A 22561-nucleotide genomic window follows, 5' to 3' on the forward strand; every position below is an offset into this window, starting at 1 on the left:
TCTTTTCATGTTGTGTGATTATTTATGTTTTGAATTGTTGTATTGTGATGAATGTCTTTCTTATTCTTTCAATTACTTTGTGTATGAATTGTGCTATGCAAATAAGCTTTCCTTGCCTTATTGTTATAAAATGGTTCTGAAATGTGTCCACATATACATATTCAAGCCTGTGACACTTTCTGTCCCTATTAGTTTATGAGCAATGTCAAGAATGGCCAAATGGCAAACAATAACCCAAAAAATATTAACATAAACATATGATGTAGCTTATATATAATAATAATATAAAAAAGGAAAGATAAAATTACAAAATATGCATCATTATGTATAGTCTCATAAATAAAGGTTGTGGAGCAAGATATTTACACCATCAACAAATTGATATATATATACATTAATTTATAACAAATTAACATATAACAAAGCAATCATAGTATTATATTATATTATTGTGCATTTTGTATTATTTCACCCGAACACGTCAAGATTTATTTGTTCATCAATGAGTCTGTTCTCACCGCTATGAACCGTGTCGCTATTGAGCACTACTCTCAAATGCCCCATGACAAATCCACGAAGAAGAAAGACACCGGAAGTATCGTGTGTTTCGGTTTTGTACATGGATCTATTGTTTGTGGGACTCATACGAAGTGTTGCCGCATCAAATTAGGTGACGTTTATGTCTTTATTCTTTGCATACTATTCACAAAGGATGGAATTGCAACATTAAACTCTGCAGCTTTGGTTTAGGTTACGTTGGCTCAGAATAATAACATCGTTTGATTCGTTTTCACAGTATTGAGTTACTTGAACATCACAGTTAAGTTAGCCCACAGGTTCAGACTGTTAACATAACATAAACTAGTCGATTAAAATTGTAATGGCAAACTACATTAAAGCATAGACATAAAGTAGGTGGAATTGGAAGAATTGGTTTTGACCAGTGTTAAAATAGCTTACTACTGTCAACACTCTAGACTGAATTGCTACTTTTTTCTTATCTTGCCAACGTTTTGTACCACTGAACTAAGTAGGCATAAAACTTCATTATAAATTCCTACAAGAAATTTTATAACACTCATATTATGTCTAGCTTTATTGGATTTGTATTTAATTCACTTTCTACTTTCCATTGAATATTTATACAGAGCTAAGCTGTGGGTGTGTGTGTGGGTGTGGGGGTGTGTGGGTGTGTGTGTGTGTGTGTGTAGGGGTGTGTAGGGGTGTGTATGTGTGTGTATGTGTGTGAGAGCTGAAGCTAGAAGCCCAGCTAATAGCTGCTTGATCAATGCATAGCACTGAATGTGTGAAATGTGTGGTTTTGTATGAAGCAAGTTTGTTTTAATTTTTACATTATTCTCATGCATAACACTGTAGGCTTCAAAGGAAACATAACCAACATGCCATCCAAAAGTAAAGACGAGCCACAGTCCAAGAGGCTGTTTGTGAGCGAAGAGGGGGAGCCGTTGAACTTCTATCTCAGACCAGGCCCCATGAAACGAGAGCTGGTGCCGCTAATCAGAGCTGGAGGAGGTCTGATGTGTAATTTCCTCAAAAAAGGCACCATCCTGCTCAAAGACCCAGAGGAGAGGGCATCTCTTCCAAAAAGTACTGCTCACTTGTGAGTGCTCTCACTCTGAGATTAATCAAATGTTATTACTAGCAGCTTATTATAATGATATGATTGCACAACAGCTACCACAGCACTCTCAGATGACATCACAACATTCTTGTAAATAATACAGATGATGAAGGCAATTTTTAGTTTTAATACATTTTGTAATACGTATATACTATACTTATTAAAGTATATACTATACTTATTACAAAGAGAAAAGAATATCTATCTATATCTATTTATCTATCTATCCATATAAGTGATGTATAATAATGATCTAGCAAGGGTTGCAAAGGTAACAATTTGAGCACTGTTTGGATATAACCTAGAAATTCTAAACTCTAGGAGTCCACTAGTGTCTTAAATTTGTGCAATAATAAATACAAAAAACATATAAATTTAAACTATATACTGACATTCAAACTTTATGCTGAGTAAACTTATTATTTACTTGTAATATAGATAATAATAGATTTCTACAAAAATATAGGGAAATTTAGGCAAAGCTACCTCCTACACTAAGAAGAGTAATTTATATTTGTTGTCTTTTCAGGTATGTGTCAACGAGGTACATTCAGGACTGTATTGAGAAGAATGAAAGGCTGAATATAGAAGAGTACAGACTGATTCCAGAATCTCCAAATTTGGCAAAAAAAAAATCAAAGAGCAAAGTCGACTCTCCCGCCCTTTTAACAGGTATATTACTTACATTGAGGTTTAAATTTTAACAAGATAAATGACACTTTTTTCCATTTTATGGAATAAATTACGAACTAATGATTTCCAAACAGCTAACAATTTTGTGCTATTAAGGCCAAGATCCAAGATGATTTAATTAGAGAATTGTATTTATAAAGGAGCAATACAATTTTGGGATTTACAAATATACAAGTAAAGTTTAATGTAAAACCTTTCCATAGTTTTATTACATTATGATTTATGCCAACACCCACCAGTTTTATGTCCTCTTTAGTCTTGACCTAATTTACATATTGCATTATTTGTGTGAACAGGAAGATCTGCCTACACCACTGAGGAAGACAATGCTATTCTGAGTTATGTGAGCAAACACAAGAATGAGATTGGGGGTAACCGGCTGTGGCAGGAGATGGCCAAACAACAAGTGACCAGCCACAGCTGGCAATCCATGAAATATCACTACAGAGTACAGCTGGTGCACAAGCTGTCAGCATGCAAGCAGGCAGACACGGAAAATGTATGTTGTGTTATAGTTTCATTATGTTTATTTTGAAATGTATTCAGAAGGAATGCATTTTTTGGCCACTACAGAATAAAATGCTGTTACATAATACCATGCACAGCTATTTTTAATGATAATAATTGTGTGATACACAGTACTAATGCAATAACCAAATTTCTTACTCTGAGAGTAAGTCATTTTTCCCTAATAGAGCCTAAAATGAAAATGTATTACATCTAATTGTGGCGAAGCTGGCCATTGTGGTCTGAAGCAGGAGGCAGACTCCCAATCAAGAAAATTTATTTCAAATCACCGTGGCAAAAATAATACATTTTAACTTTAGCAGAATTCCAGAATAAACTGTGTGATTTTGGAGGGCCTAAGTCCTAAGTAAAATATAAACACTTAAAAGTAGAAACCAAAATACACAAAGACCTTGAAACAAAAAGAACTTAACCCAGTTCTCCACTCCACATGGTCCGGCCCACGACCTCACCCCAAAGGCTTTAAAAATGACCGATATTGGGCATGGTCTCTCTTTGTTTGCACAATGTGGAGATTCAGTTAAGAATGAATGAATGTTTGTTTCACTGAAATGAATAAGTTTAATCAAATAAAATATCTAAATTAACTGGTGTATGTGTGATGTTTAACTGAAAGGTGGACTATAATTAAACAAAGACTAAACAAAACAAACCTGGAATAGTTATATCTAATAGTTTAGTTGAATATTGAAAAATTATGGAAAATTAAATGCACAAATATGTGAAATTAAATAAGATGAATGTAGGTTAATGGGACAAAGGCCCACCTAAAGTTTTGTTTTGGCGGATTAAGATTTGAGTTTAATAAAATAACTTAATTAAAATGTATTTGTACTTGCTTCTCTTATGTCAAAATGTCTGGTAAGCCTGAAGTTACAGTCTGTGTGTTTTTGTTCTCAGGAAAACAAAACAACAGATACAGATCAAACAGAAACTGACAGTAAAAGTACATCTCCTCAAAATATCCCAGTTGAGGCAGAGGATCCCGAGAACATTTCAGCAGAGATGGACCTGACACAGGTAACATTAAACAATAGATGTTTACAGTACTACCTCTACAGGATAAATTTACAGTAATTGGTTGAAATAATTGTGATGTTGATTATGCCCCAAAAAATCATAATTTAGATTTGAACAGCCCTATACACAGGTTATGCTTTACAGTCCTCATGGCTCATATAACATATTTTTATTTTTTTTTAAATAAAAAGCCAGTTACAAATAAAAAGCCAGTTACAAATAAAAATAAATGAAACTTACAGTGTAATCCAAACAAGGGTAGAATGTGATATTTCTGTAATATTTTAGCACATTTCTGATTGATTGATGTATATATGTATTCAAGATTCATTAAAACCAATGTATGTTTATTTGGACAGATTTCCGCTGACTCCCGTGAGGAACAGGCAGATGTAGAACCAGCCAAATGCCATAACAGTGATTCCATGGAGACTTCTAAATCTGAAATCGATGAGACGCCAGAACAACAGCAAACTAACAGCTCTGCTACTGAAAAAGATGGACCAACAGAAACTACTGCAAAAACTGTCCGAAACTCAAATGACAAATCATCACCCAAATCAATTAACCGTCCAGTAACAAGACGGCAACTTGAATTAGAAAATATCCCATATGTGAAAAAACTCAGGTCAGGAGCATTCCCTGGTAGCCTAGTCATATTGCCACAACATTCAGACAGATCCAAACCAGTTTCCAGCACCAAAAGAATTCAAACAGAAGCTCAATCACCACCAAAAAAGGTCAGGAGGAAAACTGAGTCCAATGTAGCAGAGCAAATTCAAGAGGAACGTGAAAGTGGTCCATCTGAAACGACACAAATAGGTATAATATTAAGGTTAAATATAGAAAGATTTACGCTTTACGAGTTGTTGAGCTTCATGTATTATTTTTTTTATTTTTTTAGATGAAGGAAATAGTCTTGTACCTCAACCTCAATCTACAGAGAAGAAAGCAGAGAAGAGGAAACTTGGCATTCTTGAGATGGCTACTAAAGAATTTGAAGAGAATAGTGAGGTAATATTACTGTAATGTTACAACTAAAACATATATAGTATTGCAATGAGTACAACTTGGCCACCTTTGATTTAATTCCTTATTTTTTAGCAATATTTGTCAAACATTTTGTTGGGAAAAACAACGTCTTGAGAAATCTCCAAAATGTAAGGGAGGAAATATTTTATGAATAGTTGCATAATAATAACATTGAAATTGCACCTACCCTTCTCAAACAGTATACGTTTATTTTTATTTGATTTTCTATTGACTTAATATAATTACCCTCACCATGTTTAGCAAATATTGATTTAGCATATTTGTATTTACTACACATTTTACAAGGATCATACATTTCCCGTATACAATTAGTGAATACACTAACTTCTTTCTTTTTTCCTCAGTCTGACTCTGATCTTCAGTGTGAAACGCCAGGACCAAGCACTTCCATAGAGGCAGTTAAAGGTTCTTCAAACTCTGTGGATCCATCTCCTTCAAATTCAGAAAATCAAGAAAAAGATCCAGCCACCACACAAGCTGAACAAAATCCTCAACCCACCACCACAGATACTGCTACGACTACTGCCCCTGCTACTGCCCACAATGATGCCAGCGCCTCTGATCCTGCCATATCAGAGGTAACCACAAGGGGCAATCCTCCAACTGAGCAGATGTCATCAAAGGCCCACCTGTTTATATTTGAAAGTGAATCACAGGAGCTGGAGGAGGACTCAGAGGTGACCACAAGAGACAATCCTCCAACTGAGCAGGTGTCATCAAAGGCCCACCTGTTTATATTTGAAAGCGAATCGCAGGAGCCGGAGGACGTCTCCCAGTCTCTTGTTGGTTCCAGTTCATCCGCTGCCATCCCAACGAATGAACCTACAAACTCCCCATCACTGACTCAGGAGCAGCTGGAAGAAGACGTCCAGCTGCTCAGAGAGTTCATGAAACACACCAATCAGGTAAGGGCAAGATACAGGGGCAGCTACATTGGTTTAATTTCAAACATTTGATATATAGACAGTTAATTAGAGGTGAGGAGATCATTAAAAAATATATAAAAATAATATGGGGAATGCTGTTTTGAACATATGCAACATTTTAATATTGAGTGTGTATATATATATATATATATATATATATATATATATATATATATATATATATATATATATATATATATATATATATATATTGAATTTATAATAAAACTCTATTGTAAAACTAGCCAGATTAAAAATGAAAATAGAAAACTTATGTTTTCAGCTTTCAGTTATGCATGTTGCTGTTGCTTAATCTGCTGGTTTGTTGTGGTGAAACTAACTAAAATTATCTTTAATTAGTGAAACAGTTTGTTATTTTTTTGAGGTTTAATTTGATGCATACTTTTTCAGCATCATGTTTCATCATAATACCAGATGTAATCTTTCATTTGGTTTGTACAAACTTAATCTAGTTTGTACAAACCAAAAGTTGTTGCATAATTTCGAAAAAAAAAAATGTAACTGTAAAAGTATTGCAGTTGTGACTAGATTTATGGTAAAAGTACATTTCTGTTCAGAATGCTCCTGAAGCATTACACTGGGTTACAAAAAAAACATTTTTGAAAGTTGTCTGTGTTTTTTCAACTGAATTAGGACCATTTAGCACCGCTGAATCCAAAAATGATATCCATTTTTCTCAGTCAGGTCAGGTTTTTATGCTAATTTGATTTTGAAAAATCTGATCTTCTGACTAAATTGATTACAATTTTGTGACATTATCAGTTGATTTTCTTTAATATTTCTCATCAAAAAATGTTTTAGGAGATAAAAAATAGTTTTCTAACAGAATGTATTTAATTAAATGTTACGTTATGTTAATTGATAAAGGTAAGTGCATGTAAATTGGAACGTTACGTTATCATTTTGCAAAATTCAGGACATGAACTTCTGTTTCTATGAACCCCTTGAATGCTCAGCAGCAGGGATGTCTCTCTTCAGAGTCCAACAGTAATCAGCCATCATGACTGCATCCCAGCGTCCCTGATACCTGGTCTCCATCTCTTTTATGTCCTGATGGAATCTCTCCACCTGCTCATCACTCAGTGATCCCAGATTCTCAGGAAACCTGAACATTTAGCTCCTTTTGGGAAAAAGGATGTGGAGCATCATCATTAAAACCACACTGGAGGAATCTTTGTCACTGATGTCAGGAACTTCTCCAAAGACAGGTACTGGAATTTCATCACAGTGAGCTACAGGACGACGTGCTGATTCACGGTCAGGATACTTGAGGCTGCTTTGGTTCTTTCTGTTGATCCCAGTCACATCAATAGCCCAGAAGTAGCTATTGATGTCGGCTCCCTCCAAACCATGGGAATTCCAAACTCCAGACAACTCTTCTTGCCTTTAGTCACTGACGCAGATACTCGGTGCATGACTTGCATGCCATGTGTGGCGCCCAAGCTTCATCTTGGTCACCAAGTTTAATACCAAAATAAGCATGGTAAGCACGCTTTATGAAACTTGTGACTTGATTCCTGTTAGGAATATTGGTGTATTCACCGCAGATGTAGCAGAATATGTCAGGCTTATTTTTGCAAGATCTTCTAGTCGAAGCCATTTCATTCACTTGTAATATAAAAAAAACAATTACCGGTAGTCATAAGTTGGCACATGCAAAATCTTCAGAATTTGTTTATAGCGAGAAATATAACAGAATTTTGCATCATATGACGTGAAAATACTCATACATGTAAACAAAATCGTCCAAAAACAAATATGTAGCTTAGTTGACCTGGTTGAGCAAAACCAATGTGATTTTTGGATTCAGCACATCAAAATGATCCTAAATCAGCTAAAAAAATCTTAGACAATAAATTTAGTGTTGACCAGTGTTATCATTTGAGAGAAGACTGAAATATGAACTGATACAATACTAATACAAGAATCTTCAGTTTCTGCATATACATACCTAGTGACTAATTGTGTCTCACTTCACTTGTTCAGAACTTAATCAACGTGACCAAAGCCCTTCTGCAGGCCAGTGGAGACCTGTTTTTGGCCTATGAGATCCTCCAGAAACCCTCGTCATTCTCTGGACCGATCTGGACTCGGACTGATGATCAACGTTTGTGTTCCACAGACCAAGAAGTACGACAGGATCTGCTGACCAAGTATGGTGAAGAGGCCTTGGCCAAAAGACTCCAGTTTCTAGAGATTGAGGGATGAAGAGTTGGGTGTATGATTTTTATGTTGTAAAGTAAGACAAGGCCAGGGTTTACCATTGACTACATTAAGACTGTACAACAACTATACCGCTTTGTTGAAATCGAGGTCTGCACAATTTTTGAAAAAAAAAAAAAAAAATCGAACTGTTAAAGTATTTTAGTACGATAAAAGTAGGATTCCTCTCAAAGTGCTCATTGTAAATAAGTCCTGGAGCAATAACATTTGAGAGAAGATATGAAATATGAACTGATGAACTAATACATTTCGTACCAAAAAAGACCTTATCCTTTGCAGAGAATGTTGTTCAAGCAATAGTAATAGTAATGTTTGTAATGATAATTGTACCAACTCAAATTGTGATTTCTGGTTCTAGCTCTAGAAAGCTCTTGAGTTCAGTATTGTGCTCACCACAATTGGTACAAAAAACAAAATGCCTGTTAAAGATAAATATTTTAGCTGTAGTAACATTTTTTCTTTTACTATTCTTAAATTGTATGTGTTGTATCAGCGAAAGAATATTGTTTTTAAAAGTATACTTATAATAAATACGCTTTTACTACTGTACAGTAGTGTATATATAACATACAAACAAAAATATAATATTTTGCATCCTGTAACTGTTATAAAATACAGTTTTATTATTTTTGTTTTGGGTATATTTAATTTTTTGCCTAAAACAAATACAACAGCTTCTGGATGACACAGCTGCAGTACATCTTGGAGAAAGTGGGTTTTTCTCAGCTGCTTTTAAGAATGGAAGTATTTTTCAAGCAAATAACAAACTGTTGACTTTTGGAGTAAAAAATGCATTTTGGAGACTTTATTTTATCCAATCTACCCTTTATTTGTTTTACCCCATTAACAATTCAGAACAGCCATAATCCCAGACCCACGTGAATACATTTTATCAAGAGATTAAACAAAATACTCTCTTAAACTTATAATAATCCATACAAATTAATTATTCAAACAATAAACAATAAAGCAATGTATATTAGAAGAAGCACTGATGATTGCAAACAAACTGAATAAAAATCCCAAAGCTATGCTCATAAAAACATTTGTATAAAACACTTTAGTAAGAAATATGGACATTCCACAAATTTGCTCAATTTACACCATTTAAATCCTCAAATCCTTTAGGTTACAAGCAAAAGTCTGTCATTCAAAATTTTAATTAAAAAGATCCCCACCGCGAGCAACCATCAACCAAGTATAGCAACACATTTTTTCTTTTTTTTTTTTACCCTAGTTTACAGTATACAGTTATATCAAATCCACAGTCATACAATCGGTATATAATAAGACTCCAATCAGGCAAAACATTACGACCAGTTACACCTTATCTGAAGAACAGCTTTTCCTCACCATGGCAACCTCAGTGTATGGAATATACTGTTTTCTGATGCTAATGAACATTTTGTTGTTTGCTGAAAAATGAGGAAGGGTAACTATTTGTATTCAAATCTTTTTTTTTTTTTAAACATACCCTCTCCTGAATGTCTTTGATTATAAAGCATGCAAAACAAATCAATTTACCTCCCCTATTTTTGTGCTACAATGTGATAAATAGATGATTGAGCTACGCATGAGTTTCAGGCAAATTATTCCTTTTAGATTTGAAGGATTTTGTTGACCTTTCCCCATTCAAAAGATGTAATATTTTTATTTGAATTGCTTTATTGCTATAATAATGGAGGAGCATTGCCATAGTCAATCCTTTTCCTGAAATCCATGAATAACATCTCCAAACCTTGAGGTCTGTTGTGATCAGTTAGTATCAAAAGATGAGGAATTACATGGTTGGTACAGTATATTTTAGTGACTCTATGATGAAAACTTGTCCTCTGCATTTGACCCATTCTGACCTACATATGGGGAGTGAAATTAAGCTTGCCTGTGTGATCTGGCTTGTCGTGCTAGTCATGATGTCATGCCTGAATAGTGTCATAGGCATTTTATAAACACTGATAGCATTAATAACACTATCACCTTGTCAAATACGCACTTTGGCTACGATTGGCTTTACGTGAGGTGGGTACATGCCCTCTGAAGACCTTGGTTCAGATGCACTCAAACTAAAACCTAAAGATGCACTATGTGATTTTTCTGGTGGAAGGTGTGCCACAAGCTTGTCTCCATGGAGATGTTAAAGTTTTGGCTGCCTGGAATGTTCCACAGTATAGTATTAAACATATTATCTATCTCCATGGAGACCAGGCCAACTTGGAGATCAGATCTATGGAGAGTCTTTTCACAGAAAGATGCATGTTTTTTTGCAATTAAAAACACCTGTAATTCATACATGCAAAATACATAACTTTAATGGCATACTCTGGAACATTCCAGGCAAAGCAATAACATCTCATTTGAAACAAGCATGAACCCTCCACCAGAGAAGTTACATAATGCATCTAAGTTGAGTAGCAATAACATGGCTCTTTGTCACTGATCAGGCTGGTTTAACATCAACAAACAATGCTCTGGTTTATGAATGCTACTTACGAGTGACTGCATTTTCTCAAGACTCTTTCGCTCACTGCTAGCTCATAGTTAACCAAATATACTTTACTTAATATAGTTTCATAATTGGGCTGCTAACATATAAAACTGCCCAATGTTAAGACAGACACAATACACAAAATAAAATAATATTTTTTTTCTTTTTGCCAAAAACATGATTACAGAAGACGTGATTAAAAATATAACTTCTGTTTAGCAGCTGTTACAAAAGCAGCTTTAGAAAGATTAGAAAAAGCCCCATAGATCCGCACATGCTACAGTAAGGCCTGTCATTTACAATCTGCAATTTTACAATTCAATGTATCAGAAAGAAAGCACTTGACCTCAGAAATACCACCGACCTTACGTTCTTTTAATTGACAATTGTAAGTGCTATATCCATGCTTCAATCTTCAATCATTTAGGCCAATTTGAACACCAGAGGCCCCTGGTGTCTACAGCTCAGGTCTTACCATCTATATACATTCAGACATTTTATTGGAACAGAAATTGCAGTATCCTTTGGTTAGGTTTAAAAATATTTTTGACAGGGGTTGGCTTTTGTCATTAATATTATCATTTCTGATTGGTTCATACTGAAAGTGCACTATGTATTTTTTCTGAGGACGGTCTGCCACCTGCTTGTCTCTGGAGTTATTTACTTGCCTTGAATGCACCACAGGCATTAAATGTCCATCACAGGATGATCACGGGACCCTACCAGGGGAAGTTACTGGTCAGATCTCTGGAGAGATGAGGCTGCTTACACAGTAAGAAGGCATGTGTTACAACATCAAAGATAGATGTGTTTAATGCCATACTGTGGGACATTCTAGGCAAAACAAAAATATCTCCAAACAGGGGGCAGACCTTCTACTGGAAAAGTTATATTTTGCACCTTTAAAAAAAAACAAAAACTGAGAAATTATCCCCAATGCTGTTCTTGTTTTAGAAGCACAGTTTGTGGTTTCTGCAATAAGGCAATAATGACATGCATGATCCATTCTGGTACTAAACGCACAAAAACATATAAAAACCTGCTTAAAAGGCTACTTAAAAGAAATAAGGAGGGAACTGGCCAGCCCAAAAATAAGGCTGGCAAAAAGTTGCATAGAACTTCAATAGTGCATCAAACAGCTGTGCTCTTTTTCTCTGATCTGGCAACCCTAAATCTATTTTTATGGTTTAGTTATGCAGTTATGCAAAGGACTGAAATGGCTGTTATGTCATTGGCTATTCTGTTTGCAGCGTTGTATTTAACAGTAACCCAGAGATAGACAAAAGACGGCAAGTTTGAGTGACCTGATGGCAAATATTCTTATGGCTGCTGTTGTATAAAGCTTACCTGCTGAGTTTTACCTGGTTCATAGAAACCCTGTAACTGCATTGGATGTGTGTATGTCCTATGATAAAGTGATGAGATGAAGGAATGGGAATTATTGCAAAGCAGTTGAAAAGGTAGTTTTCACCCATACTGTATGCCACCTGTTTGACTCTATGAATATGTCATTGTGTTGCCTAGAAAGTTCCACAGTACAGCATTAAGCGTCAGGCGTATCCCCATGAAGACGAGCAGGTGACACACCCAAGTGAATTTACAAGTGAAATCTGGGTGAAATCTGAGGGATGAGCCCCCTCACAGTGACAATGCATTTTAAGATATATTTTAATGCCGTACAGTTGAACATTTCAGGCAGAGTCAAACATCTCCATGGAGACAAGTAAATGGCAAACCCCCCACAAGAAAAGTTACCTAGTGCACCTTTAAAAAAGCAAAATGCTGTTTTAAAAATTGAGTCTGTTCCGATTAACAGATCCTTGAATAAAAGAGCACAGCTTGGAGTCTACAGTGTATGCACTTGACAGAAGAGGACCCATAAACCTTTTAACAACAGGAAAAGCACCAGTTCTCTCTCTATGCACCCAACTGGACATTTAAGACCAAAGACCAGGTCCAAAGTCCACACAGGTCTATCTCAGGTGTACAGACCGAGCAAACATACCCCCTCTCTCCCCCTCTGCCCCTCTGCCCCCCTCAGCTCACGGCTCCAGGCTCGGGGTCCTTGTCTGAGATCTCGTCCTGTATGTCGTCTGTGTTTCCTGAGTCAGAGCTGGCCACGGAACTGAAGGAGGGTGAGCTGCGTCCCCCTTTGATCATGCGTCGGCAAGTCTCCATCTGGACGTCCAGGCCACGCTTCATGGAGCACATCTCCATGTACTCATGTAGGTGTCTGTTCATGTCACTCTTCGCTGTCGCCAGCTCCATCTGAGGGACAGAGTTTGGACAAAGGTTTAGAATCGAGGCTGTAAGTAACAATAAGCATGTACATGTCAATAAACCAAGATATAATTAGTTTTAATAAAAAAAAAATAAATAAAAAAAAAAAAATATATATATATATATATATATATATATATATATATATATATATATATATATATATATATATATATATATATATATATATATACACACATACATACATATATGCAAAACCATACTTGGAGCTTTGTCAAGTTGTTGTCTTATACATCAAATGATAAATTAATAAATACAACTACCGGTAAATGCCCAATCTCAGAAGGTGAACAGGACTGGCCTGGTTAGTACAATGATGTGAGACTGCTGGGAATACCAGGTACTTTAAACAGCATAACACCCCAAATGGTCTTAAATAGCATTAGGATAATTCTTAGTAAATATGAATTTAATTAACTACAGCCGTCTTGATACGAGTGCTTCCCGTATACACTCACCTCTATCTGTCCGATGGTATGCTGGTACTCCTGCTCTCGCGTCTTAAACAGAGACTCGGTTTCATCGATGAGGCTGCCCAGACTGCCGTCCTGAGAATCCTGAAGGACACAAACACAGATCTCAATATGCACTGCTCATCAGGGTGAATGTGACAAAGTGGAGTCAAACTTAGTCCATTTAATTAAGAATTATATAAATTATATTACAAAAATTGTAAAACTAGTTATACCTAGGTCCTAGTTTTATTGCAATCTATGCAACCAATGCTGAACTATTATAGTTTTTGAATGGTTTTGAAATGTTTGAACTATTTGAGAGAGATATTGTGGTATTGTGTGTATGGTAAGCCACTACACAGTTTGAATGCTTTTTCAACGATTCAGTCATTCTTTTTTCCCCCTTCATCCACAATAAAGGACCATAGTGGATATAAAATATATTTATGATTCATTTATGGTGTCAATAAGTCATAAAACCTCCTGGTTTCTTTTCACAATAACCATAAACCATTACAGCCTCAACCACTCACGGGGTCAGGGGCGTCTCCGTTGGTCTCGCTGGAGGCGGGGCATGTTGTCATGGTGATGGCGTGGGGCACATTGTAGTTGGTGAAATCTTCCCAGAGCAGCAGCGTTTCCTCGTTCTCCTCCCACGTCAGGCTGTCGCAATCATCGTCAATGTCAAACGTCTCCCGCCTGGCAACAAACGAGTTATCATCTGAGCAATGGCTGCATGGGGGACAAGGAGAGAAGGGACCAAGGACACAAGGAACCAAGGGAGTATGGATACAAGGACAGAGGAGACAAGGAACCAAGGAGACAAGGGAACATGGAGGTATGGAGAGAAGGGAAGAGGAGAGAGGAAACAGAAAGAGTAGAGGTCACAGCCACCAGACTCAAACAAATATGACAAACAACAGACAAACACAATGCAAGCACGTACAGTCTATTAGATTAGCATAGCCTCATAATATTACAGGATTTTGGAGAAGCTGATTTAATTCAGTAATTCAATGCAAACTTAAATCTAAATTGAGGTTTAGAAAATATCTGCAAATTATTAGTTGACTTGTTTTTAAAGTGGTCTAAAAACAAAGAAATGACAAGTATTTTAGTTAATACAATGTATGTAAATATTTAACTACTCTTTAGTTGCTTGGCTAGGCTACTATTAGTATTATAACTGCTCACTCCACTTCTACCTGCTATTGGCTTTCTATTATAAATAAATTAATTTACAAAAGTTCAAAGGGATGATTGAGCAATGTCTTAATACTGTACATCAAAAAACATCTAATACATAAGTTAAAATTAAATATTAGCAGCATGCAACACTCCACATAAACACCAGGGGGCGACACAACACTACCCACATGAATGCCATAACACCATCACTGCAGGCACCAGGAGACAAGGGCAGTGTAATGTAAAAGGAGGTAAACACAGAGCACACACATAGGCAGGGTCACTTACAACTGGTTGAGCATTCGTTTCATTTCGTCCGTGATGTTGAGAGACCCGGGCACCTCCTCTTCCGTCGGACTTGGCTCTGCATCCATCTCTGAGGTCTCTTCATCGGAAACAGGCTTTCGCTCTTTCTTTCTGCAGCAGGCCGAAGCCATGGCCCCCTGAAACAATAAACCAACATGTCAGAACAGATCCAAGATTGCCGACTGTATATTTATGTTAAAATATGTGGCGTCGAAGGAGGTGATGATGCTGTGTGTGATGTGCTAGCAAATGCAATAAGCTAACTCCTAGGATTGTGAGTTGAAAATACTGGTAGTAAAATACAGAATACAAACAGATTTAGGTTAACAGCTGATTAAGGTTTTGGTTAATTACATATTTTGTCTATTTTATTCTTATTTTTGGGGCATAATCGACGTTTAGACCAGGTTTAATGGGTTTGTTACTCCTGTTGAGTCTATAATCTATATAGTGTGTATGCAATGAGGTAATTGGTACTTCTGGACCATCTGAATTTACCAATCACATTTATATAAGCATTCCCAACAGATTCCAGTGAGCTGAACCTGAGCCAGTCCCATCGGCACAATATGATAACCTTGAAGGCAGTGACCACATCAGCATTTCAATTCCCTTCACTGTAAGAGCGCCTGAACTGCAAACGCGACAAGAGGCTTAATATACTGTCACTATGTTCACACAGTCAAGTCCCCGAGCTAAGACGTCTAACTGGATTTGTCTGCGTTAACATGCTAAAGGGAGAAAGGCTAACATGGACCCACAGTACAATATTAATACATTTGATCAAATATAGCGCTTAGGCATTCAAAGTCACTTTACTTTGTCTCTTCTCTCCTCCCCCCTGGTTTACATTCAGTACATGTTGGGTTAAGCATGAATTTTTAGTTCATTTGGGTTCCCATGATAACACAGATAAGTACTCGTCTAATTACCTCTAAACCACTGCAGACCTGAAAAACCTGGCACACGACTTGCATTTGATGTTAACCACAGTGTCATACTTATTACTTTTGTAGCCACACATACATAGAAAAGATGGGTGAAGTGAAACTGACGACTTTCTGGTTAGCGAAGGTTCTAACCACTAAGCACTAAGCCACACCCCCAGCGCTCAATAAAAGGTGTATGGTCTAATCCTAATAAAACTTCCTTGATTTGTTCATTACTCACTATTTAGTCATTGCTAATATGCCAGGTCCAGAAATTGAAAGCCCATAAATACAACAAAGACAACTACTTAATCCCATATATACACACCCTACAGTATGCTTTACGTTGCATAAACTCCTTCATTTACCCTCACTTCAGACTGGCCCAAGACAACATAACAAACCAAAGCATTTCCCATTCCTCTTGCATACAGTGTTTCTTGTTGCTCGGCACACATCAGAGCTGTCAACACTCCTATGGACAGATACCCACCCTCTCCGGCAGTGAGCGGGCTGGGCTGACGTTGAACATTTTGGACATGTCCTCTGAGTTCCGCTGCTGGGCGACGTCACATAGTTTGGCCGTGATGTCGATCCTTCGGCAGATGTCCATGTCCACGTGCCGTGCCTTCTCCTGGATCTTTGTATCCAGGTCGGACATTTGCTGTAATGGGAAGAGACATAACTGTAAGATGACAATACCAAACGAGACCCACCCATATGGATTCTTAATCGATGTCATTTTGGGTTTTCGCTAAGCCCTATACTTCATGATACATCCACTTGACTTTTCCAGAATTATCAGTTAAGACATAACACACTTTACAGTACATTCTTCATTCACTCCACACTTGGTACTAAACTGCTATTGTAGCCACAGCTGCCCCGGGGCAAACTGACAGAAGCGAGGCTGCCAACCTGCCCCACTGGTCCCTGCAGCTACCACCAAAAATCACACACTACATTCATACAAGCCAAGGTGGGTGAAGTGCCTTGCCTAAGGACACAACAACAGTTTCCACTAGAACCATTGCTGCAACATTGTGACACCTGGGATTCCCGCGGTCTCCCATCCAAGAACTAACCAGACGTGGCCCTGCTTAGCTTCTAAAATCTCATGAGATTGATCATTGGCAAGTCAATAATCATACTCATAAAAATATCATCTCCAGGGATTTCTTTTCTAGTCTACATGACAATTTTTTTTTGTTATTTTGGATTGATGTTTTAGTAGTTCTACTCTAGTAGCACTACAACATATTACTACATTTCTTCTAACAAACACTGGTTTATACAGTGGCCCGTAAGAGAAGTCACAACAATAGAAGACATTTGGAGCAACAGAAACAAAACAGAAGCTAGCTTAAAAATTGGTATATGATATAGTATAGTTATAAGTATAAATTAAGTTGCATCTAACAAAATTTGAATAGTTATAGTTATAGATACAAAGACGTCCTTTTATAATTTAATTCATTGTTGTGAGTTTTCATTATTGGCCACCATTGTTTGCACCATAACCGACTTACTTTCCACTGTGTTCAGACATATTGAGCAGGATGGATGAAGCACAGAAAAATAAACACAACAAAAAGTGTGGATCAAACTGAAATGACATTTATCGCTGAGTTTGCACAAACTGGTCCACTGCAGAATAATGGACTGTGTATCAGAGAGGAGCAGGCCTGACACTGGACAATACAAAACAATACTGAACAATACTCAGAGAGCGCAGAAGGAAGTCCTAGTGATATACAGCTGATAGAGGCCAGTTCAATGGAAGCCTGTGTCAGAGGAAAACTCAACAATAACATCACCAGTAAAGGTTTATGTCATGGAAGCACAATGCAATGATTGTGTATATTTATCTTTAGTTAAAACTGTACATTACTACAATAAGAAGACTGGAATACAACTAACTACCTCATTAAAGTATCATTCAGCAATGCATTATGATGTTTCCGAAATTCATTTATTTGTTTATGCAGGTTGACATAACAGAAAAAAGCACTCACGCCAGTATTTAGATATTTTAGTTTTGAGTGAGAGTGAGAATGAAGTTATATTTTTGTTGGTATCTATGAATTCTATAGTGTTCATACTGCATAACATTATTATTTAAGTCTAGTCAACATTAGTACAACTGAACTGTATAATGTTACTACACGTGCATAATACCCTATTTGTCAAGCTAACGTTCAGGTTTTCTTTATCAATAACATAGGAAAATGAATATCATGAGTGTACCATATGTTCGTGAATATAAAATACTTACATCACTCATTAAACTTTTGAACACCACAAGTTCAGCTTTGAGTCTCTCCACCTTTTCATTCAGCTCACCCTGCACCTCCTGTGACTCCTCAGCGCTCTGAAAGACAAAACACAGCAATAAAAAGACGTCTAAACAGGAACAAGATAGGAAAATGTACTCAAATATGTTATTTGTGTTGATAAGATGCTATAAAACATTTGGATAGATTAGAAAAAGACTGAAGTTATGACCAAATAAAGTCAACAGGAATTTGTTGTTTGCTATTGCTATGTCTAACATGTTCCACAGCATGGCATTAAACCTATCTATTGACGCCACCCGGGTAAGTCACAGGTCAGATCTGTGGAGAGGTGATCCCACTCACAGAAAGGATGCATGCTTTTCAAGGTACTTTTGGGAAATAGAAACACCTGTATTTAAATAATTGCAAGACAGATCTGTGCTATACGATACTGTGGAACATTCTAGGCAAAGCAATATCATCTCAAGCAAAAAAGTCCTCCAGAAAAGTTATACAATGCCGACTGATATACTTCTTCCTGCTTTTATACAAACAAACAAACTAGCCTATTGTAAGATTTCACTTGGGGACCATCTGGTTGTTTCTTTCTCAATGCAGTTAAGTATCTAAATTTACTATCTGTGAACTAAAGCCCATCTCAGAGACACAGGGACATCTGCTGCACTGGCCTGAAAGGTTTACTGCCCCAAGGAAGAAACCTACTGTGCTGTCAAGACCTTAAAATGTCAATTCAACTTAATGATGCTTAATGCAAAAACGTCAAAACAATGAGGCAGCCCAAATCAAACTGGGAACTGACGAAAACTTATGTTACATTTAAATACTTCAGGTTACATCCACGATAAATATATGTTATAATTTATCATTTAAGAGAGCCGGGGCACATACAACTCAATGGGCAATTAACAATTTTTGAAAGAACTATCCAAACAGATGTTGTTATTGTAAGGGATTGGGTCCATAAATGTGCCATATTACATGTCATCTTTAATCTCTTTCCTTTCAGTTGACCGCTATTGTACCTGTTTATTTAAAATAATACCACCAAATTTTAATAGTAGTAAAAAAGTTCATTAGGCTATGATGAACTTAGGAGATGTTATTGCGCTGCCAGTAATTTTGGTAGAGGATGTTTTTGAGCAATATAAACACCTTCAACTGAATAAATGCAAGATGGATATGTTTAATGCCATTATTTGGGTTATTTTAAAGCTTTAACATATGGTAGACCAAGGCCTGTCACAATAATTCATATTTACCGACTTATCCTTTAATATATGAAAGCTGGAACAATATATTTTAGGGCTCAATATTTATCATGTAGATATTTCCTAGAAAAAGTAGGAAGATTTTTGTTATTTTTGTTGTAGTACAATCAGATTTGTTCAATAAGTCACTTCTATGGCTAATTAGAGGTAATTTACTGGGTTTACTGGGATTATCTTGTTTTATTTTAAGTGTATTCAGTGTCTTAAAGTTTCAATATTATCATTTATAACAATATTTATTTGGAGCGATATATCATGCTTCAAAATGTACTTTCATGACAGGTAGATCCCCATCAGAAAAGTTACAAACTGCAAAGTTGCAAATTTAAACATTACTAACTAAAGAGCAGGCAGTTTTAAAAGTTATGATGTCATGTGAACGCAACTTTTTAACACATTTACTACATGAATAAGTTTTGCATTGAAGCTAGAGTGGTGGTGATGTCTCTATCTTGTCTCAGCACACCCCTAATGTCTCTGTAATACAGTTGTTCTAATCTGACACATCTTTTGGGCAGAGGCTAGTTCCTGGTGCAGCTCTGTTAAATCTGTATTGAATAAAACATCATGGGCCTGGATTTCTGCTGCAGAGGCAATTTCTTGAACCCACCTGCTTTGTCTGTGTGTGTGCAATGATGACAACAATGTATATACACCTGACAGAATGGATAACCACCAACTACACCAACTACAGGCCCAAAGCCCCTCCCGCCGTGGACAACAAACAACTAGCAGAAAAGTTAAACGGCTTTTATGCGAGGTTTGAAGTTTCACACCCCTCCGCCTCCTCCCCCACCATCATGGACATTACCTCCAAACCCACCTCGGACCCCCCCTCCTCCCCCACTGCCCTCACAGTTGTGGAGCAGGACGTGACTAAGCTTTTCAGGAAGCAGAATCCCCGTAAGGCCGCGGGCCCAGACGGTGTCTCTCCTTCCACCCTTAGACACTGTGCTGAGGAACTGGCTCCTGTCTTCACGGACATTTTTAACACCTCCCTGGAGTCATGTCATGTCCCAGCCTGCTTCAAGCTGTCCACCATTGTCCCCGTCCCCAAGAAGCCCAGGATCACTGGACTTAATGACTACAGACCTGTGGCGCTGACGTCTGTAGTCATGAAGTCATTTGAGCGCCTGGTCCTGCACCACCTCAAGTCCTTCACCTCCCCCCTCCTGGACCCTCTGCAGTTTGCCTACAGAGCCAATCGGTCTGTGGACGACGCCATTAACCTGGCCCTTCACTTCATCCTCCAGCATCTGGACTCCCCGGGAACCTACGCCAGGATCCTGTTTGTGGACTTCAGCTCTGCATTCAACACCATCCTCCCTGCTCTGCTCCAGGACAAGCTCGCTCAGCTCAACGTGCCTGACTCCACCTGCAGGTGGATCACTGACTTCCTGACGGACAGGAGACAGCGCGTGCGGCTGGGGAAGAATGTCTCGGACACTCGGACTATCAGCACAGGATCTCCACAGGGCTGTGTACTTTCTCCCCTGCTCTTCTCCCTGTACACCAACTGCTGCACCTCCAGCCACGACTCCGTCAAACTGGTTAAGTTTGCGGATGACACCACCCTCATCGGACTCATCTCGGACAGCGATGAGTCTGCCTACAGGAGGGAGGTGGACCGGCTGGTGTCCTGGTGCAGCAGCAACAACCTGGAGCTCAACGCCCAGAAGACAGTGGAGATGATCGTGGACTTCAGGAAAGTCACAGCCCCCCTGCCTCCCCTCACCCTGACGGACTCCCCCATCACCACTGTGGACTCTTTCCGCTTCCTGGGCACCTGCATCACCCAGGATCTCAAGTGGGAGCCGACCATCAGCTCCCTCATCAAGAAAGCCCAGCAGAGGATGTTCCACCTGCGGCAGCTGAGGAAACGCAAGCTGCCAGTCCAGATGATGGTGCAGTTTTACACGGCCATCATTGAGTCCATCCTCACCTCCTCCATCACTGTGTGGTTCGCTGGGGCCACTGCCAGGGACAGACAGAGACTGCAGCGCATTGTGCGCTCTGCTGAGAAGGTGATTGGCTGCAGCCTTCCATCTATACAGGACCTGTACGTCTCCAGGACTCGGGGGCGAGCAGGCCGTATAGCAGCTGACACCTCTCACCCTGGACATGGACTATTTGAGCCACTTCCCTCTGGCAGGAGGCTACGGTCCATTGGGACCAGAACCTCTCGCCATAAGAACAGTTTCTTCCCCTCTGCTGTTTGTCTCATGAACACTCTATAATATCTGCACTAAACTGGACACTTTATAACACCGGTCACTTTAATAAGCCACTTTGCACTGTTGTTCTGATGCTGCTATTGTACATATTTTTTCCCTTTAAGTATTTCATTTGATTTTTTTAAGCATATCTTTTTAACTTTGTGCATGCTCTTATTTGTATTTGTATTTATTCAGTGTGTTTATGTTGCACTTTTTCACCGTATCAAGTTCCTAGTTTGTGAACTGTGTTCACAGACTATGGCAATAAAAGTCTTCTGATTCTGATTCTGATTCTGATAAGGCTATTTATATATTATTTATTTAAATAACACGTTTTAAGATGGACATTGTGTTTCCAAACCTTCTCCATTTGCTGAAAAGTGCAGTCAGATGTGACCTTTTTAGATGGGCCTATCGCCACAGAATTGTCATCAAATCCTGTTCCTAAATCCATGCTCAAATTGCAAGCAGTTTGTGTTGCTTATCAGGCAGATATTTCTTTTGCAATTTTCCTGTGTACTACCAAATGAAAGCTATAAGTTAAAGCTACTATGCAGAACGTTTCTGATTGAGTCTGCTTGTATTCATGGAGTCATTATTGCAGTTTGGCATTAAGCTTATCTAAATGCTAAAAAATGGTAGGCATTTTTACAGTGAGTGGGATCGCCTCTCCCCAGATCTGACCTGTGACTCGGCATGATAACGCCACATATTTGCCACCATGGAGATAGACGATTAATGACCGTGGAACATTCCATATGAAGCAATAGTAATAACCTCAACCAGAAATGTTACACATTGCAGCTTTAAACATGATGTACTTAAATGTGCATATGTAGTAAGTCTGGAGTCAACTAAAGAAATTCTTGGTTGACTAAAGACGTGTCCAGTCAATTGATTTGTCGACTAAAAAAGAAGCACGGCAAAAACTCCAAAGTCTTTATTATATATTTTGATGTATGTGACCCATTTGATCTGTGTTTTTACATATAAATACTAAAAAAATCTCA

At 37.9% G+C, this 22561-nt stretch overlaps 2 protein-coding genes across 2 annotated transcripts in view; one reads left to right on the forward strand and one right to left on the reverse strand.

Annotated features, from left to right (window-relative positions):
* Positions 1-587: 587 nt before the first annotated feature.
* Positions 588-8653, forward strand: terf2ip (telomeric repeat binding factor 2, interacting protein). The gene is made up of 9 exons (XM_033966143.2): positions 588-670; positions 1378-1621; positions 2172-2314; positions 2632-2834; positions 3764-3883; positions 4243-4705; positions 4788-4897; positions 5281-5841; positions 7870-8653. The coding sequence occupies exons 2-9, from the start codon at positions 1401-1403 to the stop codon at positions 8089-8091; spliced, it is 2043 nt and encodes a 680-aa protein (XP_033822034.1). The 5' UTR covers positions 588-670; positions 1378-1400; the 3' UTR covers positions 8092-8653.
* Positions 8654-8843: 190 nt separating this feature from the next.
* iffo2b (intermediate filament family orphan 2b) overlaps positions 8844-22561 on the reverse strand; it is a 43258-nt gene continuing 29540 nt past the window's right edge. Inside the window, exons 3-8 of the mRNA XM_033966145.2 lie at positions 18046-18141; positions 16264-16434; positions 14824-14978; positions 13881-14046; positions 13351-13449; positions 8844-12859 (exon numbers count right to left, since the gene is read on the reverse strand). Coding sequence (XP_033822036.1) covers positions 12629-12859; positions 13351-13449; positions 13881-14046; positions 14824-14978; positions 16264-16434; positions 18046-18141 — 918 coding nt within the window. The 3' untranslated portion in view covers positions 8844-12628. The remainder of the gene's footprint in view (positions 12860-13350; positions 13450-13880; positions 14047-14823; positions 14979-16263; positions 16435-18045; positions 18142-22561) is intronic.

Source organism: Periophthalmus magnuspinnatus, chromosome 5 (assembly GCF_009829125.3).
Source record: "Periophthalmus magnuspinnatus isolate fPerMag1 chromosome 5, fPerMag1.2.pri, whole genome shotgun sequence".
Lineage (NCBI taxonomy): Eukaryota > Metazoa > Chordata > Actinopteri > Gobiiformes > Gobiidae > Periophthalmus > Periophthalmus magnuspinnatus.

Excerpts from the sequence above, each read along its gene's own strand:
- terf2ip (XM_033966143.2), top strand. The coding sequence starts at position 1,401 with ATGCCATCCAAAAGTAAAGACGAGCCACAGTCCAAGAGGCTGTTTGTG. Across the intron at positions 2,835-3,763 it reads AGCAGGCAGACACGGAAAAT|GAAAACAAAACAACAGATAC; the intron begins GTATGTTGTGTT and ends TTTTGTTCTCAG. Across the intron at positions 4,898-5,280 it reads AATTTGAAGAGAATAGTGAG|TCTGACTCTGATCTTCAGTG; the intron begins GTAATATTACTG and ends TTTTTTCCTCAG.